General features: G+C 36.3%; 3 protein-coding genes across 4 annotated transcripts; all 3 read left to right on the top strand.

Annotated features, from left to right (window-relative positions):
* The first annotated feature begins 430 nt into the window (after positions 1 to 430).
* LOC143238990 (sphingosine kinase 2-like) lies at positions 431 to 10,474 on the top strand. The gene is made up of 4 exons (XM_076479690.1): positions 431 to 552; positions 3,829 to 3,944; positions 4,250 to 4,470; positions 7,386 to 10,474. The coding sequence occupies exons 1-4, from the start codon at positions 505 to 507 to the stop codon at positions 8,030 to 8,032; spliced, it is 1,032 nt and encodes a 343-aa protein (XP_076335805.1). The 5' UTR covers positions 431 to 504; the 3' UTR covers positions 8,033 to 10,474.
* Positions 10,475 to 13,801: 3,327 nt separating this feature from the next.
* Positions 13,802 to 20,879, top strand: LOC143238198 (sphingosine kinase 2-like). 2 transcript variants are annotated; one of them, XM_076478210.1, is made up of 4 exons: positions 13,806 to 14,369; positions 17,139 to 17,294; positions 19,771 to 19,865; positions 20,369 to 20,868. In XM_076478210.1, exons 1-4 carry the CDS (start codon positions 13,841 to 13,843, stop codon positions 20,540 to 20,542), a joined length of 954 nt encoding a protein of 317 aa, XP_076334325.1. In that variant the 5' UTR covers positions 13,806 to 13,840; the 3' UTR covers positions 20,543 to 20,868. The 2 variants fall into 2 exon arrangements, with proteins under 2 accessions (XP_076334326.1, XP_076334325.1); XM_076478211.1 differs by lacking the exon at positions 17,139 to 17,294 and having other exon boundaries at positions 13,802 to 14,369; positions 20,369 to 20,879.
* A 2,350-nt stretch (positions 20,880 to 23,229) lies between these two features.
* On the top strand, positions 23,230 to 26,257 carry LOC143238710 (sphingosine kinase 1-like). The gene is made up of 2 exons (XM_076479176.1): positions 23,230 to 23,445; positions 25,509 to 26,257. Exons 1-2 carry the CDS (start codon positions 23,235 to 23,237, stop codon positions 26,141 to 26,143), a joined length of 846 nt encoding a protein of 281 aa, XP_076335291.1. The 5' UTR covers positions 23,230 to 23,234; the 3' UTR covers positions 26,144 to 26,257.
* Positions 26,258 to 27,725: the final 1,468 nt, after the last annotated feature.

Below are 27,725 nucleotides of genomic sequence, written 5' to 3'. Positions count from 1 at the left end.
TTTTGGCCATGTGGTGTATCTTATGTATATATAAGATAAATATATACATCTTTTTTTAAGAGTTGTTCGAACTTGACCAAACTACCCAAATTTCTTTAAATTATTTGGTTATTTGATAAATTATTATCAGAGGTCGTTAAAAAAATCAGTTCAGCTGCGGTTCGTCTGATGCCTGTCCTCATTAGAGATAAATGGATTTATTACGAGAGTATTCAGTAACTATTATTTTATAAAAAGACTTGTTAATGTCTATTTAATCATAAAATGTTTTATAACAAAGAAAAGAATAATTCTTTAATTTTTTTCGTTTTAAACTTTTAGTTTGATATATTTTTTTAAATAATTGGTTAAATAAAGGCAATAAAGTAACTACAATTAAAGTTAACAACGATTTGTTAATATTAATGAAGGGAATAGCTATTTTTAAACAGTTTATATTATTTTTTTTAATTTACAGAAGAAAAGAACTTTGTATTTAATTACATTCAGTCAGTAGATTTACCCATGTTCAAAAACATCGTGTCTGTATCGGGAGACGGACTTATATACGAGGTAGGTCTGAGATTCATAGCGAATTATAGAATATGCGATTCATATTTAGACTCTATTTGTTTCTTTTTATTGTTTAGCTCTGGTGTAAATGTTCAATTTTTAACATAGACTCAAAAGATATTTCAAAATGAAAGCTTCTTTTGCGTAAGTACTGTTCAATCATAACACTCACTACATGATAATTTTGAAACAGTTAATATGAGGTTGATGTAATTTAGTTATTGTACTTCTTAGTAACCAAATGCTAAATTAAGAAATGTTTGCATTTATTTTGTTTATTTCCATTTAAAGATAAGCATTTCACACAATTATTTTTTCTCAAAAGTGAAACGCTTTTAATAATGTAGTGATTGTGCGGCCATCTAGTATTGAACTTAGTAACGAGGTCGAGTCTTTGTTGTCGAACTCAAAAAATAAACGATTTTAAAATTTTATGTTTAGTTATTAATACAGTACAATCGTTAACTTAGAGCTTTAATAATATTGTTTTATTAAGAACCTAGAGTGGTACTAAATATTTAATCAAATCGCCTTGTAATAAACAAAATACAAATCGAGATGGTGATTGAGAAATTTCCCTATAGTTTACAATAAAACTTTCAGATCAGTGATGTCGAGAAAACCCACTTGTAGAGAAATATATATGCAAAAACGGCTCGTTTGGGTTGAGAAAATATTTTACGTAGAGGAGCGAACAACATTTCGACCTTCTTCGGTCATCGTCAGGTTCACAAAGAAAGAAAGAGTTAACTGACCGGAAGCTGACCACATGTTTGTAAGGGGTTGTTCAACTGAGTGTCGGAATGTAGAGGGCGTGTTTAGATTTTTGAATATATAATTTTATATTATTTATTTTATTATATTTAATATAGATATAAAGGTGTTCCTTTGTATTGGTTTATTTTGGGCTTGAGTTGTTGTATAAGTAAGGCTTCTTTTTTGTTTGTTTGTTTTGGAATTTCGCACAAAGCTACTCGAGGGCTATCTGTGCTAGCCGTCCCTAATTTAGCAGTGTAAGACTAGAGGGAAAGCAGCTAGTCATCACCACCCACCGCCAGCTCTTGGGCTACTCTTTTACCAAAGAATAGTGGGATTCATCGTAACATTATACACCCCCACGGCTTGAAGGGCGAGCATGTTTAGCGCGACGCGGGCGCGAACCCGCAACCCTCGGATTACGAGTCGCACGCCTTACGCGCTTGGCCATGCCAGGCCAAGGCTTCTTTAATTTTGCGTTTGTTTATGTTTGTTTCTTTATTTAGTATTTCGGTGTTTTCTATGGTTATGTTGTGTCTATTTGATTTGCAGTGTTCGAAAATGTGTGAAGGTGACTTTTTATGTTCTTTGAATCTGGTTTCCATTTTTCTACTTGTTTCTCCAATATAGAAGTCGTGGCAGTTATCACATTGTATTTTATAAATAATGTTGGTGTGGTGTTTGTCAGTGTAGTTTTTACATAGTATAGACCTCAGTTTTATGCCAGGTTTTTGAATAAATTTGGTATTAACTGGAATGTCATACTTTGTTACCAGTTTTTGCCAAGTGTTTGTTATTTTTCTGCTGATGTCGGGAATATATGATATGCAGCAGTATATGGTTTCGTGAGATGCATTTACTTTTGTTGGTTGATTTTGCTTTTTGTCTAGGTGTGTATGTATTATGTTTCCTACGGTTTGTGGAGGAAACTTATTGATGTTGATGAAGTATTGTTTTATTTTGTCTAATTCATCGTTAAATTTATCTGGTGAGCATAGTTTTATGGCTGTGTTTATTTGGTTTCTTAGTATGTTGAGTTTTTGTTTTGTTTCCTGTGCTGAGTCCCAAGTAATGTATAGTCCAGTATGGGTGAATTTTCGGTGCAACTTTCAAATGCTTTTTGTGAAGCCTAATCATATGGTTAATAATTGACTGTTATGATAAACAAGATAGTTTCCTAAAACCGTGAGACATAGAAAGATTTAATGTTTTACTTACATTTATTATTTAAAGCATGCGTGTTTGTTTTTAATTTCGCACAAAGATACACGAGGGCTATCTGCGATAGAAGTCCATAATTTAGAAGTAAGGAAAGGCAGCTTGTCATCACCACCCACCGCCGACTCTTGGGCCACTCTTTTACCAGCGAATAGTGGAATTACTTGTAACATTGTAACGCCCCAACAGTTGAAAGGGCGAACATGTTTGGTGTGACGGGGATTCAAACCTGTGACTCTCAGATTGCGAGTCGAACGTCCTAACAACCTGACTTATTCTTTGAAGATAACAATTAAATAAATTTTACGTTCGTTTGTTATAACTTTAATATGATAAAGTTTGGTTTTACCTGAAGGTAAAATATGAACTGGCATTTCTATAAACTTTGTTCATATAACTGGGTTTACAGAATCCATATTATGTACAATTGACATTTGAGCTAACACTGACGTACTCTGAAATGTAATTGAAAAGTCTGACGCTTTTGTACCTATATACGAATACAGAGTTGATACCAATAAACAGGGGCCCGGCATGGCCAAGCGTGTTGAGGCGTGCGACTCGTAATCTGAGGGTCGCGGGTTCGCATCCCCGTCGCGCCAAACATGCTCGCGCTTTCAGCCGTGAAGGCGTTATAATGTGACGGTCAATCCCACTATTCGTAGGTAAAAGAGTAGCTCACGAGTTGGCGGTGGATGGTGATGACTAGCTGCCTTCCTTCTAATCTTACACTACTAAATTAGGGACGGTTAGCACAGATAGCCCTCGAGTAGCTTTGTGCGAAATTCAAAAACAAACCAATAAACAGCATAGGTGGCCACTCACCACATTTTACGTTTTTTTAGTGTATTGGTAAGTGATACTTAATTAAAAATACACTTGAAAGATCTCGCGTATGAATGAAAACCACAAACAATGCCAGAGTAAGAATCTGACGAGAGTGTTCCAAACATTAACCTATCTAACTACGTATCGTCACGACACAGAGCAAGCTCAATATAAGTTTTAACATTTTGATTAATTTTATGTTTCATCTGATAATCACACTGCGGTAGTTACTCCTGCAGATAAGTATCTTTGGAATTATGGTTCTTAATGTAGACAATGGGTCCTTATCTTAACTGAAGTCGTGCAGGATGGTTGTATTATATGACGTAATAATAGCAAACGGTTCAGTAAAGTGCTTACGTTTCTTGCTTTTACTGTATTGTTGGAATCGCTACTAGATAAAAACAGATGTGTGGTACTAGTCACCAAGAACACTGTGAAACCGAGTGCAAATATGAATCACGTTGTTTACAGATTGTAAACGGGCTCTTAGCGCGGTCTGACTGGAGAGAAGCTATCAAGATGCCAATTGGTGTTATCCCTGGTGGATCAGGCAACGGGCTAGCTTTTAGTCTTAACGAAGCACTGGGGTATGTATTTTATAAATTATTGAGAAAAAGAAAACATACACTAAAAATTTTAGGCTTCAAAATATAGAACGGAAAAAATATCAAAGCGAACAAAGAAAAAAGATTTATAAATTAAAATTGATCTTAATGTTACATAACTTTGAAAAAAAACAGAGGGAAAAGAAAAAAATAGGTTTACGTTAGCACAATGTAATAGAGTTGCTTTTACCTGAAAAGCTGTTTATAGTTTGAATAATGTATATTATTCAACGTGCTGCGCATGCTCAAATATTTACTCTGGTTAATTTTATTTTTGTTTTGGCTAGTGAGCCTACTGTACTGGACTCTGTGACGTCATCAGTGTTACATATCATCAAAGGACGCATCCAGAAAAAACACCTCATTTTACTACAAACTGTTGATGAGTCCGTATGTTCTCTGTCTTCATTTCTTTGGGGAGTCATCGCTGATATTGTTCTGGACTCGGAAGTGTTACGTTTTCTTGGGGAAGTACGGTATGGTTTGACAGGAACACTCAAATCACTCAGTAAGACTTCAAACACAGTCTTCCAATCAAAATAGAATTGCTTTTTATTAATAAGTACCCAAATTACTAGTCTTGGGTAATACCTGAAGCTGTTTGATTAGAACTAGTGCTCTAACTAGTAGTCTTATGTAATACATGAAGCTGTTTAATTAGAACTAGTGCTCTAACTAGTAGTCTTATGTAATACATGAAGCTGTTTGATTAGAACTAGTGTTCTAACTAGTAGTCTTATGTAACACCTAAAGCTGTTTGATTAGGATTAGTGTCCTAACTAGTAGTCTTGGGTAATATTTGTAGCTGTTTGATTAGGATTAGTGCCCTAACTAGTAGTCTTATGTAATAACTGAAGCTGTTTGATTAGAACTAGTGTTCTAACTAGTAGTCTTATGTAACACCTAAAGCTGTTTGATTAGGATTAGTGTCCTAACTAGTAGTCTTGGGTAATATTTGAAGCTGTTTGATTAGGATTAGTGCCCTAACTAGTAGTCTTATGTAATACGTGAAGCTGTTTGATTAGAACTAGTGCCCTAACTAGTAGTTTTATGTAACACCTAAAGCTGTTTGGTTAGGATTAGTGTCCTAACTAGTAGTCTTATGTAATATTTGAAGCTGTTTGATTAGGATTAGTGCCCTAACTAGTAGTCTTATGTAATAACTGAAGCTGTTTGATTAGAACTAGTGTTCTAACTAGTAGTCTTGGGTAATAAGTGAAGCTGTTTAATTAGAACTAGTCCCCTAACTAGTAGTCTTATGTAACACCTAAAGCTGTTTGATTAGGATTAGTGCCCTAACTAATAGTCTTGGGTAATATTTGAAGCTGTTTGATTAGAACTAGTGCTCTAACTAGTAATCTTGGGTAATACGTGAAGCTGTTTGATTAGAACTAGTGCTCTAACTAGTAGTCTTATGTAATACATGAAGCTGTTTGATTAGGATTAGTGCCCTAACTAGTAGTCTTATGTAACACCTAAAGCTGTTTGATTAGGATTAGTGCCCTAACTAGTAGTCTTGGGTAACATCTAAAGCTGTTTGATTAGGATTAGTGCCCTAACTAGTAGTCTTGGGTAATATTTGAAGCTGTTTGATTAGAACTAGTACTCTAACTAGTAGTCTTGGGCAATACCTAAAGCTGTTTGATTAGAATTAGAACCCTAACTAGTAATCTTAAGTAATATTTGAAGCTGTTTGATTAGAACTAGTACTCTAACTAGTAGTCTTATGTAATACCTGAAGCTGTTTGATTAGAACTAGTGCTCTAACTAGTAGTCTTATGTAATACATGAAGCTGTTTGATTAGAACTAGTGCCCTAACTAGTAGTTTTATGTAACACCTAAAGCTGTTTGATTAGGATTAGTGTCCTAACTAGTAGTCTTATGTAATATTTGAAGCTGTTTGATTAGGATTAGTGCCCTAACTAGTAGTCTTATGTAATAACTGAAGCTGTTTGATTAGAACTAGTGTTCTAACTAGTAGTCTTATGTAATACCTAAAGCTGTTTGATTAGAATTAGAGCCCTAACTAGTAGTCTTGGGTAAAACGTGAAGCTGTTTAATTAGAACTAGTGCCCTAACTAGTAGTCTTGGGTAATAAGTGAAGCTGTTTAATTAGAACTAGTCCCCTAACTAGTAGTCTTATGTAACACCTAAAGCTGTTTGATTAGGATTAGTGCCCTAACTAGTAGTCTTGGGTAATATTTGAAGCTGTTTGATTAGAACTAGTGCTCTAACTAGTAACCTTGGGTAATACGTGAAGCTGTTTGATTAGAACTAGTGCTCTAACTAGTAGTCTTATGTAATACATGAAGCTGTTTGATTAGGATTAGTGCCCTAACTAGTAGTCATATGTAACACCTAAAGCTGTTTGATTAGGATTAGTGCCCTAACTAGTAGTCTTGGGTAATATTTGAAGCTGTTTGATTAGAACTAGTGCTCTAACTAGTAATCTTGGGTAATACGTGAAGCTGTTTGATTAGAACTAGTGCTCTAACTAGTAGTCTTATGTAACACCTAAAGCTGTTTGATTAGGATTAGTGCCCTAACTAGTAGTCTTGGGTAACATCTAAAGCTGTTTGATTAGGATTAGTGCCCTAACTAGTAGTCTTGGGTAATATTTGAAGCTGTTTGATTAGAACTAGTACTCTAACTAGTAGTCTTGGGTAATACCTAAAGCTGTTTGATTAGAATTAGAACCCTAACTAGTAATCTTAAGTAATATTTGAAGCTGTTTGATTAGAACTAGTACTCTAACTAGTAGTCTTATGTAATACCTGAAGCTGTTTGATTAGAACTAGTGCTCTAACTAGTAGTCTTGAGTAATAAGTGAAGCTGTTTAATTAGAACTAGTGCCCTAACTAGTAGTCTTATGTAACACCTAAAGCTGTTTGATTAGGATTAGGGCCCTAACTAGTAGTCTTGGGTAATATTTGAAGCTGTTTGATTAGAACTAGTAATCTAACTAGTAGTCTTGGGTAAAACGTGAAGCTGTTTAATTAGAACTAGTGCCCTAACTAGTAGTCTTATGTAACATCTAAAGCTGTTTGATTAGGATTAGTGCCCTAACTAGTAGTCTTGGGTAATATTTGAAGCTGTTTGATTAAAACTAGTACTCTAACTAGTAGTCTTGGGTAATACCTAAAGCTGTTTGATTAGAACTAGTGCCCAAACTAATAGCCTTGAGCAATATCTTAAGCTGCTTGACTCGAATAGGTCCACACGTTTGTTCTTCTGCCTATGAGGTAATTCTTCTAACTTCATATATAGTTTGTATTAAAAGATAATAATAATTATGTGTACGTACAGAATAATCAGTTTCTTATTCGTAGTAGGTTTTGTTTTTGGTTTCAGCATTTCTAGCAACAAAAGCGTTTTCCATGAAATGTACAGCTGCTCATTTATTTCGAGATTTTCTATTTCAGGTCCAAGAAAGTACAGAGGCCGCTTATCGTTTCTTCGAGCAACTGATGAGAGCAGAGCCAAGCTGGCGCGGGCCAGAAAAGCTGCATCTGATCGATTAAATGTTAACCAATTGAGAAATAGCAAGCTTATACGATACTTGCATGAAGACCAAAGTTTCATAGGTTCAACTTCCAACCACAGTAACCCATTGTTTCAATCAACGACATTCAATGACTTAAAGGAAAATAACGCTTCCTCATCAAGATTCTTGTGGAAGACTGAAACCTCTTTACTTCCAACGTGGGATCAGCACGTTTCAGAAGATTGGGAAACTATAGAAGGGGAGTTTTACGTCATCGGTTGTTCTTACGTCAGTCGGCTTTCCACTTACTTGTCACTGTCACCATTCGCTAAGTTAAATGATGACACAATATGGTTAATCCTCGTGCGTGGTCACGTGCCACAAGTTTTAGTGATGCATTTCTTAATAGCCATGAGAAGTGGAAAACACGTGAACTGTTCATTTGTTGATATGATTCCAATCCTCGCTTTTCGGCTAATACCATTTGAGAAGAAAGGGGGATTTGCTGTGGATGGAGAATATATGGAATGTAGACCCGTACAGGGGGAGGTCCTCCCCTTTTCATTGGAGGTACTATCTCGTTAAGAGAGCTGCGGCACTAACTAAATGAGTACCTTTGCACACATTTGTTTTCAGGTACTTATTGTTGTTTTACAATGAGGAATGGTCAAAGAAATTCAATAACAACGTTTCCACACTCATTTTGTGGTCCCTTCTTTGAAGGCTCTGATTTGTAACAGTCATTTCGATTTAGTTTTATATATTAAACAAAAATACACCAGAATTTAGCTGCGCTCCTCTACGAATTTCACTTCTAACGAAGCAAAATGATATACAGTTTCTCTGCACTTGAAGAAATTGTGGTTTATTTTAACTTATAGATGCTTCTTTTCCAATTTCACATAAAATTAACGTCCGAAAAAAAGTCGAATGTTCTAAATGACAATATTTTAATATTCAGCCTTCAAGTGGCACAGCGGTATGCCTGAAGACTTTAAACGCTAGAAACCGAGTTTCGATACCTGTGATGAGCAGAACATATAAAGCCCATTGTGTAGCTTTGTGCCTAATTACCAACATACACGTTTAATATTTACGAATATTGTTCCTTTCTTTCTCCAAAACGTAGAAATTCATGGTTTCGATTGTTTTTAATTTCGCGCAAAGCTACACGAGGGCTATCTGCGCCAGCCGTCCCTAATTTAGCAGTGTAAGACTAGAGGGAAGGCAGCTAGTCATCACCACCCTACCGCCAACTCTTGGGCTACTCTTTTTACCAACGAATAGTGGGAATGACCGACACATTATAACGCCACCTCACGGCTGAAAGGGCGGGCATGTTTGGTGTGACAGGTATTCGAACCCGCAACCCTCGGAGTGCCTTAACCACCTGGCCATGTCGGGCCCTCTTGTAAGAGATGAAGATACGTGAATACAAACGTTGGTGGTAGGAACAACCGAAAGCAACATGTTGAAGAAAGGGACACATGCTGCTTTTTTACGACATTCTTGTTGAACTGTCTCGTACCTTGAGAAACTGAAGGACGTAAGTAAAGAGATACCAGTAAAGGCAGTGTCCATAGATTTACTTGCAATCGGACTGTTGAAGTGGACGCTGGGAAACTATCGTCCTCCAACACTGGATAGTTTATGGAAAAGCCTGCCGGAGGAAGGGAGGGTTTTAAACATGACAGCCTCAAAATCGAAGTCTTCTGAAATGAAAAGGACTATCGTAACGATGCAGGATTGTGAGATAAGGTATGACTGAACGTAGTGATATGGCCTTTAATGTTATGGCGAGACTCCAAGATCGTTTTTCATATCACACTCAATCTCTGTTTACGTAAAATAATTATGGATATCTGTTCCATCAACACGTAACATTAGAAAGTGTATTAAATGGAAACACAAATGTTTATTATGTTTCTATGTTTTTTACTAATACATTCAGAGATAAGAATATGTTAGATTATTACATTCAGAGGTTATTAAAGTGTTAGTTGTATAATACACCGAGAAAATAACAGTTTGTTAGATTAACGTACTGAGAAGATAACACCGTATTGGACTAATATGACCTTGATAGTAGCTACAAGTTTCTATGTTTAAATAATATATTCTTGTAAGAGAAAGTATACGAGAAATATAATACAATTTAAGCAGCAGTTGTAGTAATTTTAATAAAAGCTAATAAGTAAAACTATGTGAAACTGTGTGCTCTTATTTACGAGATATTAGCTTCCAATCTTCCAGACAACGAGACTGAATTAATGAGCTGGGTAAGCTACAGAAGAACCAAGTAAAATTTACTTAGATAAAGGACTAGAGTTAAAAACCTGAGAACAAGAAACAATTTACTGCCAAAAGAACCCACCTCTTAAGAGTGTTCAATCACTAAGCTTAGGGGTGGGCGAGACTATGTTCCACTGATAGAAATATTCATGTTCAGGCAGGTAAACTTAGTAAACTTACAGCAGCAAGTAAAATTAACTGAGTCATTCTCGGTGATTTCTTTCTGTATAACTCGCAAAATCCGCGAAGAAAACGGCATCTGAAGAGCCAGAATTTGTATTGCGCAACATCTGAAGTCATTACCGTATTTGGTGTAGGATGTTGGATGGAGAATTAGGTTTTACTTCCTCTGATATTGAAAACTTATGTAAATCCAGCCATGTTGGCAGGTATCGTTGGGAGCTCAAATTTGTTCAGATTTGGAAACAAGAAATTAAGGAAAAGTTGTGTTTGGGAATCAATCCACCAGGTGCATCACCTTGACTCGCAGACTGGGTATTTAATGAGACACAAATATTGATAAAAATATTTTAATTTTGCTTTAGAATATAAATATATATGTAATTGTAGAGTCGTTAAAAGATATCATAGAAATAAGATAATTGGTGTGATGGAATGCTCAGGTCAGTCAATCCAATTGAAACGTTATGGGCTGAGTTAAACGAAATATCACAAGCCAAACATGGAAGATGAACTTTTTGATGTACTCAAAGAAGGATGACAGACAATCACTCACGAATATCTGTACAAACTTATTGAAAGCATGTCACGTTGATGTGAAGCAGTACTGAAATCTAAGAGAATGTTGACTAAATATTAACTTGTGAAACTTGTTTGTATTATTTTAAATTTCATTGTTATGTTCAGTTATTGTAGATAAACTTGTTTATCATTTTGTAAGTTAATTGTAATAATAAGATATAATAAACTTCAGCAGGTCTACAACACTTTTTATGATAAAATGTAACTAAAATCATGAAAAGTTCAGATATATACAAAAGCCAGAGTTAAATTCAGGGCTTGAGATCATATCTGAACAGAATCTTGTCGTGCGGATTCTAAAAAACGCATAGTTTTACCTATTTGTCTGTTATATAATAAAAGATATAACAAATAACAACATTTTCAAGGGTAGGACACTTTTTTGTCCATACTCTGTAAATATCATGCTTTCTGCAGAAAATACCAAATCTGCCAAACTTTAACTGGTTTTGTTAACTGTTAAAACTTATTAACATATTAAGCAGTGAATCATGTTTCTGGAGTAATCTACAACACATTACAGTATGAACCGCCAAAATAAACGTTGTAACAAGTGGAAAACTTTCTGAATAAACATACACAGGGCAATAATGTTATATAAACTCAAAATTACGAATGATTTTTTACATTGAATGAAACAGCTGGTGAAATGTGTGTAAGTGTAGTAGTTGTTTTATTATTTTTTTTGTAAAATTTATCGTTTGGTGAAGCAGATAGCAGACGCGTGTGTATTCAGCTGAAATTCGCAGAAAATTCTCGAATGTTCTACTACGAAGTTTGTTTGCACGTATATAGAGATGCCCCCTACCAATGGTTCGTGGGTAGATTTACGGACTTATAACACTAACATTCGGGACTTCGATTTCCTTTGGTGGACCAAGAGTAGATAGAATATTGTGTAGGTTTTCACTGAAACATACAATAAATAATCGCAAATGGGGAAATGGACCGTGGTATGTTTACGGATTTACAACGCAAAAATCAGGGGTTCGATTCTCTTAGTTAACAGAGTACACGTAGCCTATTGTGTAGATTTGCGCTAAAACAAACGTAAACAGATGTTCCCAATGAGCCAGCAATAAGTTTAATGCTCATAAAGCTAAAATCCGGGCTTCGAGTCTCCTTGTTGGGCAGAGCCCAGATAACTTGTTGTGTGGCTTCGCGCTAAAATAAACAAACATATACAGCTATCCCTCAGATGGCCAGTGGTAAATTTACTATCCTATAACGCTAAAATTCTGGACTCGATTCATCCTGTTGGACTGATCGCAGATGGCCTTATGTATAGTTTCAGATTAAAAAAAAATACACTGACAAAAATCTTAAACGTGCTAGATATTTGCCACAGCTTTCCAATGGTTTCACAACCTAAGGAAAGTTATATGCTTCAACTACTTTGTAAGCCACTGAGCTATGGAAAGAATGTTGATAGATATAATGTTCATGGTGAGATATTAATATCTACTACCATAATATCCAGTTTTTGTCTATCATGAAAATGCACGCGGGCTTAATTTCAACAGATATCGACGAAAGATGAATATAAATATAATTTATTAGACAATTTGTACAACAACTTATTAAAATCTTATCATATTGAAAAAACAAACAAACAAACTCTAACGTTAGGTCGTAGAATGACTTTTATTTACTGATGGTAAAGTTTTGCTCTAACTAAACTAAAAGAAAATACGTGCGTATCGGATACAGCTTGTTTTTAATTAAGATTTATCTAATGTTAGGCTTAGAACAAGTAGGGTTAGAGATTTGGGAATCTGCCTACAGAATGAATTATTTTGTATTATCTTAGAAGTCATGTTTTTCAAGAAGTATCGTTACGATAAAAATACTTATTTGATTAAAAACGTCTTCTGTGTCTCTTATAGCTTTTGCGCATGTCCCAACATATATTACTGTTACCTACTTCGTAACCATTCAGACTTTTTAATACTTTGTAAATTAAGATTTGGCTCATAGAAGGCGTTACCGGAAGGCCGAAAGATCGTGCTGCAATGGCATTGATTGTGTTTCTTTTTTGAATTTCCCGCAAAGCTACACGAGGGCTATCTGTGCTAGCCGTCCCTAATTTTGCATTGTAAGACTAGAGGAAAGGCAGCTAGTCATCACCACCCACCGCCGACTCTTGGGCTACTCTTTCACCAACGAATTGTGGGATGACCGTAACTTTATAATGCCCCAACGGCTGAAAGGGCGAGCATGTTTGGTGTAACGGGGTTCGAACCCGCGACCCTCGGATTACTAGTCGAGTGCCTAAACCACACATGGCTCTTTCAGCCATGGGGTCGTTATAATATGACGGTCAATCCCACTATTCGTCAGTAAAAGAGTAGTCCAAGAGTTAGCGGTGGGTGGTGATGACTATCTGCCTTCCCTCTAGTCTTACACTGCTAACTCATGGACGGCTGGTACAGATAGCACTCGAGTAGCTTTGTGCGAAATTCAAAAAACAAACAATATCTTAAAGTCATTACACAGAGTATCCCAGAGGCCTATACCCAGAGGGAAAAATACACAATTTATTATCTATTTACTTATTATTCAATTTGTATGCCATTAACAGCCACACAGCATACATAGATGTCGCATCTTGGTATACTGTGTCTTCATAGTATTATATTTCCTGAAATATGTACAACTGACATCAGAAAACGTGTTTGTTCAACTTTAATAAGATAAATGAGAATAATGTATATCTTTCTTATAGGTCCAGACTTTTGGGATACCCCGTATTTTTAATAAATTAAAATTAAAACCAGCTTTCTGATATACTTTTTTTAAAACGATGTTTCGCTAGGAGCAACATGTAACTATTGCATGTTATTTGTTGAAACTCTTCCGACCATGTTTAAAACGTTTTTGAAACTGAATAACTCGATTTATATCTCAATCTTACAAATGCCGTGTAGTTTAGTAAACTAACACAACGTATCACAGAATTTAGGTTGGATTTAATACCATAAGGATGCTCTAAGTTCAGGATTAACAGGTGGTTGTCTCCATTTAGGTGTTATGAAAAATAACTTTTCTAAAAGAGTCATCAATATGACAGCGTGTATTCAAACTCAAATCGTGTTTTTCGCGTGAAAGTGGCTACTTGAGCACGTGATACGCAATTATTGGCTCTTAGTTTTGTGTTGACTTCATAATACAAAAACAGCAGCTGAGTATATTTCTTGTATTTCCTAGAAAGAAGAGGTGGGGTGTCCATACACCGTACCATTAGGTGTGTATAATTCTATACGATCGATCTGAAATACACATACACTCTGAGTCAGCTAACACGTTAACGGTATATTACGACTGAAAATATCAAACGTCATGGTAGTAAGTAGTGTGTTACCATTGTTTGAACGGTTCAACCTAAGCACTGTTAAGAGTTCGACAATGTTACAATTAGATGAAAACGCTACTATTAGCAGTACATCAGAAGAGTTGACGCCAATACCTCACTGGCCAGAGGAAGTATTATTAGAAGATATTTTCTGTTATCACGGCAGTTTCGGTAAAAGAAGCAATGTTGTCGTTCGTCTAACAAACGTTAGGCTTACGTGCGAGTTTATTTCGTGTGACAAAAAATCGCGGGTGAGAAAGGTTTACTTACGTGACGTCATAGGCTGTAAAATAAAGATGAACACCACAAAGGATAGATGTAATCTGTGCTTAGAGATTTACTATTATCCAATTGTCCAGATCATGTGTGTGAAAAGACGTCAGCGTCATCAACTAAGCCTAACCGTGAAAAGAGCTAGTTCGTGGGACATAAACGAGAAATACGCCTTGAAGTGGAGAAGCGCCATCTTGTTTATGGCGTCAAGAAACTCGAAATTCCAAGATGATATGAATGGAAGTAAGAATTACAATAGTACATATTTTACTTTTCTTGTAAAAGTTACTCATTTTTTTCCCCCACAAGATTCGAGGACTAAATGAACACATTGGTAAGACTGATAGTTGTATACTGAGTGCACCTAGTTAAACAAAATCAGCTTGAAAAAGAGAACACAAACTCGCTTGTTTCTAATGCATTTTTTTTATCAAGCTACAAACAAATCACAACACTGAAGAACAATCAGTCAAAGTACTTTTAAGACCGACATTCGAAGAACGTTGCGTAATATAATTTATCTCCGACGGGTCTCCAATTTATTATGTTACGTGCGTTACGTATTACGATTTCAAATAGCCGTAAATTTTATTTTTAACTTAGAAGTTAATTGAATTTCGATGTGTATCAAGTTTATAATATTTGCCAACAGTCGTCTACAAATTTAGAGGACAGGCGGGACTTTCACAATACACATTTAACAATATACGTCACGCGCATTAAACTGAAAGAAACGTAGAAGTCAAAATAAGTGTTTCACAGTAAATCCGTAACAAGGATGGTGGGTAGAACAATGTGGATTACTGAAGTAAATCTTTATTGACGTCATAATGTAACACATTTCTCAACATTTAGCTCAAGGCCAGGTGGTTAAGGCACTCGACTCGTAATCTGAGGGTCACGGGTTCGAATCCCCGTCGCACCAATTATTCTCGCCTTTTCTGTGGGAGTGTTAAAATGTTACAGTTAATCCCACTATTCTTTGGTAAAAGAGTAGCCCAAGAGTTGGTGGTGGGTGGTGATGACTAGCTTCCTTTCATCTAGTCTTACACTGCTAAATTAAGGACGGCTAGCGCAGATAATCCTCATGCAGCTTTGCGCGAAATTCAAAACAAACTTTAGCAGAAAACAATCTTATATTGGGGTAAATATACAATATTATTTTTGTTGTTATTTTTGCAGTGCAAAGGGCAATCTGTATTTTGTCCACCGTCGGAATCGCACCCTGAATTTCAGCTAACTCGTAAGCAAGCCTCTGCTCTACAGCGAAACATAGCATTACAACGTTGGAATTTATTTAGATGTATTGCAAAACAAAAACAAAAAAACACACGTAATTTATTATAACTTCTTTATTGTTAAAGCTTAAGTTTATGTTTAAATGTTTAATAATGAAAAGCTTGTTTGTTTGTTTTTGTTTTTGAAATGCGCGCAAAGCTACACGAGGGCTAGCATGGGAGCTTTAAACCAATATCCGCACGTGATGACTGGAATTGCACATTCATTTCATAAAATGCATTTTATGTCAATCCAAGAATTCATGACTCGAAGGATACTGTTAAAAAAAATGAACTCCGTCTTTTGGGGCCATGAGTGCATTATAAGAGTGACAGTAAAATCCCACTATTTAGTGAGATAAGTGTATCTCAAGAATTGGCGATGGTGTTAAGGATGCTGTTTGTTCGCTCTCTTTGCCTGTTACTTCAAAATTAGGGCCCCGGCATGGCCAGGTGGTTAAGGCACTCGACTCGTAATCTGAGGGTCTCAGGTTCGAATACCCGTCACACCAAATGTGCTATTCCTTTCTGCCATGGGGACGTTATAATGTTATAGTGAATCCCACTATTCTTTGGTAAAAGAGTAGCCAAAGAATTGGCGGTGGGTGGTGATGACTAGCTGCCTTCCCCCTAGTCTTACACTGCTAAATTAGGGACAACTGGCGCAGATAGGCTTCGTGTAGCTTTTCGCGAAATTCAAAACAAACTTCAAAATTAGAAAGGATAATGCACATTTAAGCCTTTTCAGTTTGGTGAATAATTTTTTAATTAGTACGTTACAATACGTTTAGGCCCAGCATGGCCAAGCGTGTTGAGGCGCGCGACTCGTAATCTGAGGGTCGCGGGTTCGCATCCCCGTCGCGCCAAACATGCTCGCCCTCTCAGCTGTGGGGGCGTTATATTGTGACGGTCAATCCCACTACTCGTTGGTAAAAGAGTAGCCCAAGAGTTGGCGGTGGGTGGTGATGACTAGCTGCCTTCCCTCTAGTCTTACACTGCTAACTTAGGGACGGCTAGGACAGATAGCCCTCGAGAAGCTTTGGGCGAAATTCCAAAACAAACAAACAATACGTTTATAATTTGATTAACGTTATTGTTTTAACGTATCAGCTGGAAGAATTGCGTGAAAGCTTAGTAATACCTACCAACAATCTCGCCTCATAAAGGAATCGAATCGCTAAATATTGAGGCGAGGATAAATACAGGACGTGTAGATGTTATTTCAGGAGACGCTGTAGTGAGGTTATGACGAAAATAGCAGAACACTACAATCACATAGTTAAAACGTACGGAAACGAAGAAAAAAACGCCAGTTAATATTATTAATTTTCATATGTTTATATTTTAAATACTTCATCAATGGGGCATTAACGAAAATTATAATTGCATTTGTATATTTGGGAAGATTATTTCGAGGTTTTATTTTGCAAATTAACGTACTCCAGAGTTATGCACAAATAACTGTTGACAAGAAAATAAATCTATTATTTTTTTTTAAAAAAATGAACAATAAATACACGATATTGTTGTATCGAACATGTAAAGCTGTTAACTAATACTTAAATCAGTTAGACCAATCTTTTAAAACTTAGTTTTAACCGTTAATATCCGATGAATTCAAACATTTTTAAACGGAGTAGAAATACTTAAGAAATCTTACCTGTTGATAAAGTAACGTTTAATTATCCACAATGTTTTCCACTTTATTCATTAAACGTTTTTGTAACTACTACAGAGAAATACTCGATACTTGATGGGCCACTTCCGAAGCGGCATATCTTGGTTGTCATTAATCCTGCTAGTGGCCGACAGAGGGCGCTCAAGATTTTCCAGAGCCAGGTAGTTCCGATGTTTGAGGAAAGTGAAATAAGTTGGGTCGTTGTGGTTTCAGGTTAGTGGATCGTTAGAATGACGTTGATCTTGTTTTGTGTCGCGGTTTAACTAAATTAACCAGAACGACATGATAATAACTTCTACAAACATCTGTTTGCACAAGTTAGTTTCATGACTACACGAGATCGGGAAACTTCCGAGTTAGTAACACTGTCTGTTCAGAGTTGGCCCGGCATGGCCAGGTGGTTAAGGCGCTCGACTCGTAATCCGAGGGTCGTATTCCCGTCACACCAAACGTGCTCGCCCTATTTTCCATGGGGGCGTTATAAAGTTACGGTCAATCCCACTATTCTTTGGTAAAAGAGTAGCCCAAGAGTTGGCAGTGGGTGGTGATGACTAGCTGCCTTCCCTCTAGTCTTACACTGCTAAATTAGGGACGGTTAGCACAGATAGCCCTCGTGTAGCTTTGTGCGAAATTAAAAAACAAACAAACTGTTCAGAGTAATGAGAAACCCCTTTTCTTGTTTGAGTCGATATCAGCGCTCCTGTTCTCCCTACAAATCTTGTTTCTCTGAGTTGAGTTTGTTCTTCCAGGTAAATCGCTCATATTGTGTACTAATCTACTGTAAAATAATGTTATAACTAAACTACACAACAGCAGCGTAGCCAGGTTTTCCACTCGGTCTGTGTGTGTGGGAAGGGGGCTGCAGATAATTTTAAGGGGAAAATAAATTAAAAAGTTGAAATTGATCTAAACTTTTTAATAAAATGGTCATTAAAATAAATCAACTGAAATGTAATAGTGTTTATAACAGTTTTATTTATTTTAGTTATATATAAAAGCTGAAAATAATATGTGAAAAGTTTGTTTTTTTTGTGATTAAACACAAAGCCGCACAATAGGCTATCTGTGCTCTGCTCACAATGGGTATCGAAAATCGGATTCTAGCGTCGTAAATCTGCAGTCATACCGTTATGCCATTGGGGGACATGTAATAATTACGCCTATATTTTTCATGGGACTTGAACCCCTTGTTTCCTCTTCTCCTTTCAAATACGTCTCTGCTGCATTGTGGCTTTCCGTTTCTGAGAAAATGATGATTGAAAACAACAACAACAACTGAAAATTAATCCCGATGTATTAAACATTTCTCTATGTGTCTTGTTTGAAGTGACGTTCATTAAAAACAACAAAACGATAACAAGAACTAATTAAATATTCTTCAGTATTTTATCTTGCAGCTAAACTGTACTGTGTTACAAAGTGATAATGTGACTTGTAAATACATGGATTGGTTTGTTTCGAATTTCGCGCAAAGCTACTCGAGGGATATCTGCACTATTCGTCCCGAATTTAACAGTGTAAGACTAGAGGGAAGGAAGCTAGTCATCACCACCCGTCGCCAACTCTCGGGCTACTCTTTTACCAACGAATAGTGGGACTGACCGTCACATTATAACGCCCCCACGACTGAAAGGGCGAGCATGTCTGGTGCGACCGGGATTCGAACCCGCGAACCTCACATGACGAGTCGCACGCCTTAACACACCTGGCCATGCCGGGACATATAGTGAAGTTAAAGTAATTTAACAACAAAAAAAAAACAACCAAAACAAAACGATGAAAACTGTTACTGGAAGGAATTTGTAAATCATTGAGATAAGTGTAACTAATAAGTGCATATTTTAAATATAAAATCATCGGGAAATACTTCAGAAAATTTGTACTTCATTCTGACCGACAGCACTCCTATGTGAGCATTGTAGTCTTCAAAATTCCGAATCGTATTTGTCGACGTGATCCTTGGTGTAATACGAAATACGGAGAAATTGCTTGTAACAAAAACAGATTAATGTTTGGAATAAAACTAGCTTGCATAACTGTGGGTTAGAGCTTTTGTTCTCTTAAAGCAAAGCCATTTCGGGCTATCTGCTGCATCCAGAGAGAGGAATCGAAACCCTGATTTTAGCGTTATACATCCGTAGACTTCCTGCTGTTCCATCGGTAGGGGGTTATATCTTAAACAATACGAACGATAGTTTGTAGCTATTGATGTAAACCTTCCTAATTAGTTATTATATTGAATAACTGTTAATTACACTTGAAATATTGCGTACGATAGTGTATAGTTACTGATTTCAAAACAGAGAGAAATTCTGAGGTATACAAATCATATGATTATATAAAAATAGTGTTCCTTGATTTACAGCACGTGCTGTGCTTTATTGTAGTGTTCCTTGATTTACAGCACGTGCTGTACTTTATTATAGTGTTCCTTGATTTGCAGCAAGTGCTGTGCTTTATTGTAGTGTTCCTTGATTTGCAGCACGTGCTGTACTTTATTATAGTGTTCCTTGATTTACAGCATGTGCTGTACGTTATTGTAGTGTTCCTTGATTTGCAGCACGTGCTGTACTTTATTATAGTGTTCCTTGATTTGCAGCACGTGTTGTGCTTTATTATAGTGTTCCTTGACTTACAGCACGTACTGTACTTTATTTGAACATTGTTAAGCTATATATTAATATTCCAGCAAGGAAAACATTCACGAAAACATATATCGAGTCTGCTGACCTATCACCGTTTGATGGCATTGTTTCTGTATCCGGAGATGGACTTCTCTACGAGGTACGTATTTAACTACGTGGTTTTAATTGTGGTTTAAGCTGTAAGTTAATTATTATTTACAATCACTAATTTTCTTTTAAGTCTGAATTGCAAACGTTTATTATCGTAGATGAGCAATAGATCTGATTGGAACAAATGTACGATTTTAATAGGTTTATTCGTTCAAAGCTGATGTATTCCTGTTGGACCTGGTTTAATTTTTTTGTTTCTTTGTTTCAGATATTCGTGCAGAATTAAACAAGAGCTAACTACGATAACCATCCATAATTTTGAACTCACAGAACAGAGGGAAGGCAGCTACTGTATAACACGCACCGCTAACTTTTGGGCTACTTCAATCGTATAGTGGCATTTGATTGTTATTCTCATAACGCACTCACGCCTACTTCCAAGCCCCCATCCATTCTCGTACTTGAGCACATTTTGTTTTCAGTTGAGAATTGATTTAATTTGTAGTTATAAAATAGAAGAAAACTTACACCTAGTATTTGATTTTTTTTTAGGTGGTGAACGGACTTTTAGCTCGCCCTGACTGGAGAGAGGCTATAAAAATACCTCTGGGTGTTATACCTGCAGGGTCAGGCAACGCCATATTTCGTAGCATGACAAAAGTTCAAGGGCAAGTATTTTTTATCTTAATTGACTTGATTGGAAGAAGTGAAACACTCAACATTTAGATAACATTATTAGTGTATTAGTACACAATCCGTAACCACAGCTTCAATGTTTTCTTTGAAAGACTCCTAGCTGTCTCCTACTACACCTCCAATGTTTTCTTTAGAAGACTCCTAGTTATCTCCTACTACCGTTCTAATGTTATCTTTAGAATTCTCCAAGTTGTTTCCTACTACACCTCCAATGTTTTCTTTATAAGACTCCTAGTTGTCTCCTATTACAGTTCTAATGTTCTCTTTAGAAGTCTCCAAGTTGTTTTCTACTACACCTCCAATGTTTTCTTTATAAGACTCCTAGTTGTCTCCTATTACAGTTCTAATGTTCTCTTTAGAAGTCTCCAAGTTGTCTCCTACTACACCTCCATTGTTTTCTTTAGAAATTTTCTAGTTGTCTCCTACTACAGTTCGATTGTTATCCTTATAAGTCTCCAAGTTGTCTCCTATTACACCTCCAATGTACTCTTTAGAAGATTTCTAGTTGTCTCCTGCTACAGTTCTAATGTTATCTTTATAAGTCTCCAAGTTGTCTCCTACTACACCTCCAATGTACTCTTTAGAAAATTTCTAGTTGTCTCCTGCTACAGTTCTAATGTTATCTTTATAAGTCTCCAAGTTGTCTCCTACTACACCTCCAATGTACTCTTTAGAAAATTTCTAGTTGTCTCCTACTACAGTTCTAATGTTATCTTTATAAGTCTTCAAGTTGTCTCCTACTACACCTCCAATGTACTCTTTAGAAAATTTCTAGTTGTCTCCTGCTACAGTTCTAATGTTATCTTTATAAGTCTCCAAGTTGTCTCCTACTACACCTCCAATGTACTCTTTAGAAAATTTCTAGTTGCCTCCTGCTACAGTTCTAATGTTATCCTTATAAGTCTCCAAGTTGTCTCCTACTACACCTCCAATGTACTCTTTAGAAAATTTCTAGTTGTCTCCTACTACAGTTCTAATGTTATCTTTATAAGTCTCCAAGTTGTCTCCTATTACACCTCCAATATTTTCTTCAGAAGATTTCTAGTTGTCTCCTGCTACAGTTCTAATATTATCTTTATAAGTCTCCAAGTTGTCTCCTACTACACCTCCATTGTTTTCTTTAGAAAATTTCTAGTTGTCTCCTACTACAGTTCGAATGTTATCTTTATAAGTCTCCATGTTGTTTCTTACTACACCTCCAATATTTTCTTCAGAAGATTTCTAGTTGTTTCCTACTACGGTTCTAATGTTTTCTTTAAAAGTCTCCTAGTTGTCTCCTACTACACCTCCATTGTTTTCTTTAGAAAATTTCTAGTTGTCTCCTACTACAGTTCGATTGTTATCCTTATAAGTCTCCAAGTTGTCTCCTATTACACCTCCAATGTACTCTTTAGAAGATTTCTAGTTGTCTCCTGCTACAGTTCTAATGTTATCTTTATAAGTCTCCAAGTTGTCTCCTACTACACCTCCAATGTACTCTTTAGAAAATTTCTAGTTGTCTCCTGCTACAGTTCTAATGTTATCTTTATAAGTCTCCAAGTTGTCTCCTACTACACCTCCAATGTACTCTTTAGAAAATTTCTAGTTGTCTCCTACTACAGTTCTAATGTTATCTTTATAAGTCTCCATGTTGTTTCTTACTACACCTCCAATATTTTCTTCAGAAGATTTCTGGTTGTCTCCTGCTACAGTTCTAATGTTATCTTTATAAGTCTCCAAGTTGTCTCCTTATTCACCTCCATTGTTTTCTTTAGAAAATTTCTAGTTGTCTCCTACTACGGTTCTAATGTTTTCTTTAAAAGTCTCCTAGTTGTCTCCTACTACACCTTCAAAGCTCACTTTAGAAGTCTCCTAGTTTCCTCCTACTACACCTCCAATGTTCTCTTTAGAAGTCTCCTAGTTTCCTCCTACTACATCTCCAATGTTCTCTTTAGAAGTCTCCTAGTTGTCTTCTACTACAGTTCCAACGTTTGCACTTAAGTGACACAACTCCTGAGCTTTCCTTTTTCCTGAAGGTCTGGCCTGGTAGTTATGACGTTCGAGTCTCAATCTGCGGGTTGCGTGTCTAAGTGTCGTCATCAAATATGTTTGACCTTTTGATTGCGTGGACGTTGTAACGCGGTGATCAATCCAATGTTTCATTGATAAAGAATGACCCAACCGTCTAAATTAAAGAAGGCTAACACAGACAACTCTCAAGTAGCTTTGCTCTAATTTATTTCACAAACAAATCTCTTTCCTGGCGAAACTCCTGTGCTTATTTTCCATCTAATCCCAGCTTCAATTTGACCTCTTCTGTGGTATAACACCTGTCCCATCTTTATGGAGCTCTTCTACTAATTGTCTCTAAAATCGTTCGTACTTTTATTTGTTGCTCTGTGTAAGTTCGTAGCTCAACCGTTGTTTAGTAAAGCTTCTACGTTTCTTTCAGTTATTACCCAACTTGTGTTTTCTTTCAACTATTCTATTGTACTGATTTGTATAAATAATATTAAAGTGATAATAGGCTGCAACTACTTTTGTAAAAAAACCTGTGAGTTTGACGGAAAAAGTAAAAATGTATAGATACATACGAACGTTTGTTACAAACTTCAAACATATATACATACATACATGTGTGAATTTATTAAACATTATGCTTACCGCATTTAAAAAAATTACGTTTATTTAATATAATTTTCATTTGACTGTTTTCTTTATGTCTCTTCCCAGTGAGCCTATCATGTTAGAGCCTGTGACGTCATCCGTGATGAATATCATCTGTGGAAAGAAAAAGAAAGCAAAGATCGTCCTCTTACAAACTACGGACGACACCACATGCTCGCTATCTTCTTTGGAGTGGGGGCTCATTGCTGATATAATCCTAGAAGCTGAAGTCCTTAGCTGCCTCGGAGAAGTTCGATACGGCTTATCAGGGATGATGAAATCTCTGAGTAAGTTGGAACTTTGATAAAGTAAAGCCTGAGAACAGATTACGCTACTAATTATGATGGATCTTGTGTGTTGATTGAAAGATACAAGAAAATATTGTGAGTTTTGCTAACTGATATCTATTGACGAAACGCTTTTATGGTCTCAACTTTTACGTCTTATTTTGTTTGCAGAGCTCTCGAGCCGAGTTCTAACCCGTTCGATACCACAACGAAATATTGACTACACTTTAATAACCTGTAAGTGCATTATAACAATGACAATAAATTCCTTAGCGTGAAATGTGGGCGGAACTTTGCTGCTGATTGGCTGCCTCCTTCTACTCGGATGTTTAAAATTATGGACGACAGTGGAGAGACTCAGTGGGTTTGGCATAAATACAGATACAAATGTTTATTTGTTTGAAGTTAAGCCTAAAACTACACAATGGACTATTTGTACTCTTCCCAACCACGGGTATCTAAACTTGGTTTCTAACATTGTAAGTCCGCAGACATACCGTTGTGTTTGTTTGAAGTTAAGCACAAAGCTACACAATGGACAATCTGTGCTCTACCCCACCACAGGTATCGGAACTCGGTTTCTAGCATTGTAAATCCGCAGAGATTTCACTGTGTCACTGTGGGCTCTGAAAAATGAAGCGAATATATAGTGTAGGTCATTTCGTTTTCTTCTTTAAGAACTTCCTCTGAGCTTAGTTATAGAATACACTGAAAAGATAATCTTACTGGTGGAAACATTTCCTTCGTAAAATATTTAACAAAATTATCATTCGAAATAATTTGTCTTAGTACGTGAAAATACAGGTGTATTACTGAATCTTTACCAAATGTCGTCAGTAACACATTCAGGTGTATTACTGAATCTTTACCAAATGTCGTCAGTAACTGTCAAGTTTTTTCCTTCAATTACGTGAAAAGTAAGGAACCTGGTCTGGTTGAATACTTTTTTTTAAATTCCGATGAGTAAAAGATAAACTTCAATGGTTGGGTCCTATGTCCATTAACGTAATCGAATTTTGAAATCTGATGTTTGTCTTTGATTGGGCGACATTAACCTTAACCATTTACCTTGACTTTTATATATTTTCCGAAGTTCCCTTCAGCGATTGTTTGTTTATGTGTTTGTTTTTTGAATTTCGCACAAAGCTACTCGAGGGCTATCTGTTCTAGCCGTCCCTAATTTAGCAGTGTAAGACTAAAGGGAAGGCAGCTAGTCATCACCACCCACCGCCAAATCTTGGGCTACTCTTTTACCAACGAATACTGGGATTGACCGTCACATTATAACTCTCCCACGGCTGAAAGGGCGATCATGTTTGGCGCGAAGGGGATGAGAACCCGCGACCCTCAGATTACGAGTCGCACGCCTTAACACGCTTGGTCATGCCGGGCCTCCTCTTTAGCGATCAGTGGATTTTTAAGCACTGGATAATGCAGATGATAGCACTTCACAACAAAGTTTTTGCTTCTTGAACACTGTTGGGTGTTCCTTATAGATTTTTAGTTGCTGATCACAAAAATCACATCCAAATTTGCCCATCACATACCGTTTCATCGAAATCTTCAGTTTTACTACAATGGAAAAACGATATCAGGGCAACTGGAATCCGTCAATGTTTGCTGACTACTGTTGGACACTGCAACGTGATGCACCGGACATTTAATACAAACAAAATTCAGGAGCAAAACGCGTTTAATTATGTTGAGCTTAATAGCGTATTAGAAACATAAACGCAATTAAATACGTTATTGCCGGTAAACAGTTAACTGTCTATTTCTCAGAGTTCCTACGTGATAAAGCAACACCAAAACTATATTCATGAATACCACCAGGTACCTGTTACAATCAGCAAAAGCTTTTCAAAAAAGGTGTTGTGCACTATAATGTTTTTGATGTTTTATTATCCACTCTAATTTACTTTATCTCGAAAATTCTTGTAATAAACAATTATATTAATATTTCTCTACACCTTAACTACTTTCTTAAGCCTTTTCATAACTGTCTTATTTTCTATTTATCTCAATTTATAATTCCGAACATTATATTTTTATTTTATTTTAAGATCCAAAGAAATACAGATGTCGCCTATCTTTCCTAAGAGCAACAGAGGAAAATCGAGCCAAGATGGCGCTAGCTAGGAAAACCTCACTTGTACGGTTAGATAGCGATCCAGTATGTAATAAACAGCAAAAAAAGAATTCATACCAAGGTAAACACTTGAAATGTTCAACATCTCGTCAGACCAGTGTTTTTCCTCCTGTTGGTTTAGAAGAAGGCAATGGCACTTCAACAAGACATTTGTGGAAGACTATAACATCCTTGCTGCCATCGTGGGCTCAACCTGTGCCAGATGACTGGGAAACTGTAGAAGGTGACTTTTATATGATTGCATGCTCTTACGTCAGTCGATTATCTGCTTATTTATCTCTTGCACCATTCGCTAAATGTGACGACGACACAATATGGTTAACGTTACTGAAAGGTGACATTCCTCGGATTTTCATTCCATACATCTTGATAGCAATGAGAAATGGTAAGCACGTGAACCTACCAGCCATAGACACAATTCCAATTTTGGCGTTTCGATTAGAACCACTAATTAGTAGGTGTGATTTTGCTGTTGATGGTGATTTTATGAAAGGTGGAGCTTTACAAGGGGAAATTCTCCCATTCACTCTGAATGTTATGTCTCACTAAAGTTATAAAACATACAAACCTGAACCTCTTTCAGAAAGCGATCATTCAATGATTCGCGAAACAATGAATTATTAGAACAATGATAAATACGTAAATTTACCAAATTCAACAGTAATCAGAGAATTTTTTGTGAAGTCATGTGTACAAATTATCTGGAAGTTACAACTACCTGAGCAAACATTGTAAAGAAAACCGAAATAGTGAACACTTGTTATCATCTGTTATTTCAAGGGAGGATTCTCCTGAAAAAGAATAGTGAACTATTTCTCGAATTTTGGGCCTCGTTTGAAAAACCATTTCAACTTTTGTGTGAGACCGTGTGTGACGTTTTAATCAGAATTACTATTTTAAAAGAAAGACAAATTTCAAACGTTGTTAGAATCAGATAACAAGTAGGAAACATTGAAAAAACAAAACCAAGGTGGATTTAAAGATGAAAGGAAACATTTCACTTTTATTACAAGTTCGTAAAAACTACACAATGTACACATTTTTTATTCTGTTACATTAAATCTTTCAGTATTTAACAATGTTTGATGTGATGGTTTGTTTGTTTTTTTTGAATTTTGCACAAAGCTACTCGAGGGCTATCTGTGCTAGCCGTCCCTAATTTAGCAGTGTAAGACTAGAAGGAAGGCAGCTAGTCATCACCACCAACCGCCAACTCTTGGGCTACTCTTTTACCAACGAATAGTGGGATTGACCGTCAAATTATAACGCCCTCAAGGTTAAAAGGGCGAGCATGTTTGGCGCGATAGGGATGCGAACCTGCGACCCTCAGATTACGAGTCGAACGCCTTAACCATGCCGGGCCGAGAATGCTTGTGTTACCAGCAACAAAGATAACAAAGATGAAGTGCCTTATAAAGTTTTAGGTCACTCTCAGTTGAAATAACTGTATAATATTGCACCTTAGTTTTATTTAATCTTCAGTAGTTGTATCAATGCTCATCAACAGCAACTCGTATTAAACTATATACACTAGAACATTATTTAGATTTATTTTTAAACGTGCACAATGCTGCAAAAGCAAGAAAACTCTAGGTAAATATAATAAACACATATATTTGTGGTAGGAAATTTTACGGAGATAACAAACACACACAATGGCCACATAAACAGAATGGGATGGGTAAGTCTAAGGATACCGTTTCGTCTTTGGGAATTATTCAGTTCTAATAAAAACAGTACCACATGTGGATGATGCTTCAGCGCCCCCTTTTATAGTTCCCTTGCTGCACTAAAAACCATTTCGAGGTTATTGTTTTTTTGGTATCACTAGACGTTTCCAAGGCACGTGGTCAAGTTCAGTAATGTGATATACTAGCTAAGTTCATTGAAATTTGTATTCATATGTTTTCCGTTCATAGGGTTGCTGTTCTGTCTTTACTTATACGTGTAACAATAGTCTCAATACTGACGTACGCTTCCTAAGAAGTATAACCAATTAATTACATAAGAGGGCATCGAAAGTTAAATTTCAGGTTGAACTAGATTAATTTTTTTTAATGACGAATTTAACTTTCCTTTCGCGGGATCTCGTTACGAAAATTAAACATACTTATTATGCTATGAGATCAAA

This window comes from Tachypleus tridentatus, chromosome 13 (assembly GCF_004210375.1).
Source record: "Tachypleus tridentatus isolate NWPU-2018 chromosome 13, ASM421037v1, whole genome shotgun sequence".
Taxonomy (NCBI): Eukaryota; Metazoa; Arthropoda; class Merostomata; order Xiphosura; family Limulidae; genus Tachypleus; species Tachypleus tridentatus.
Note: the sequence above shows the minus strand (reverse complement) of the source record. Positions and strands in the feature narration are given on the sequence as shown.

Bases quoted from the DNA above. Each gene is read 5' to 3' on its own strand.
- LOC143238710 (XM_076479176.1), top strand. From the start codon at position 23,235: ATGTTAGAGCCTGTGACGTCATCCGTGATGAATATCATCTGTGGAAAG. The intron at 23,446-25,508 runs GTAAGTTGGAAC...TTTTATTTTAAG, and splicing joins AGGGATGATGAAATCTCTGA to ATCCAAAGAAATACAGATGT.
- LOC143238198 (XM_076478210.1), top strand. From the start codon at position 13,841: ATGGTAGTAAGTAGTGTGTTACCATTGTTTGAACGGTTCAACCTAAGC. The intron at 17,295-19,770 runs GTTAGTGGATCG...TTAATATTCCAG, and splicing joins TTGGGTCGTTGTGGTTTCAG to CAAGGAAAACATTCACGAAA. The intron at 19,866-20,368 runs GTACGTATTTAA...ATTTTTTTTTAG, and splicing joins GAGATGGACTTCTCTACGAG to GTGGTGAACGGACTTTTAGC.
- LOC143238990 (XM_076479690.1), top strand. From the start codon at position 505: ATGTTCAAAAACATCGTGTCTGTATCGGGAGACGGACTTATATACGAG. The intron at 553-3,828 runs GTAGGTCTGAGA...CGTTGTTTACAG, and splicing joins GAGACGGACTTATATACGAG to ATTGTAAACGGGCTCTTAGC. The intron at 3,945-4,249 runs GTATGTATTTTA...TGTTTTGGCTAG, and splicing joins AGTCTTAACGAAGCACTGGG to TGAGCCTACTGTACTGGACT.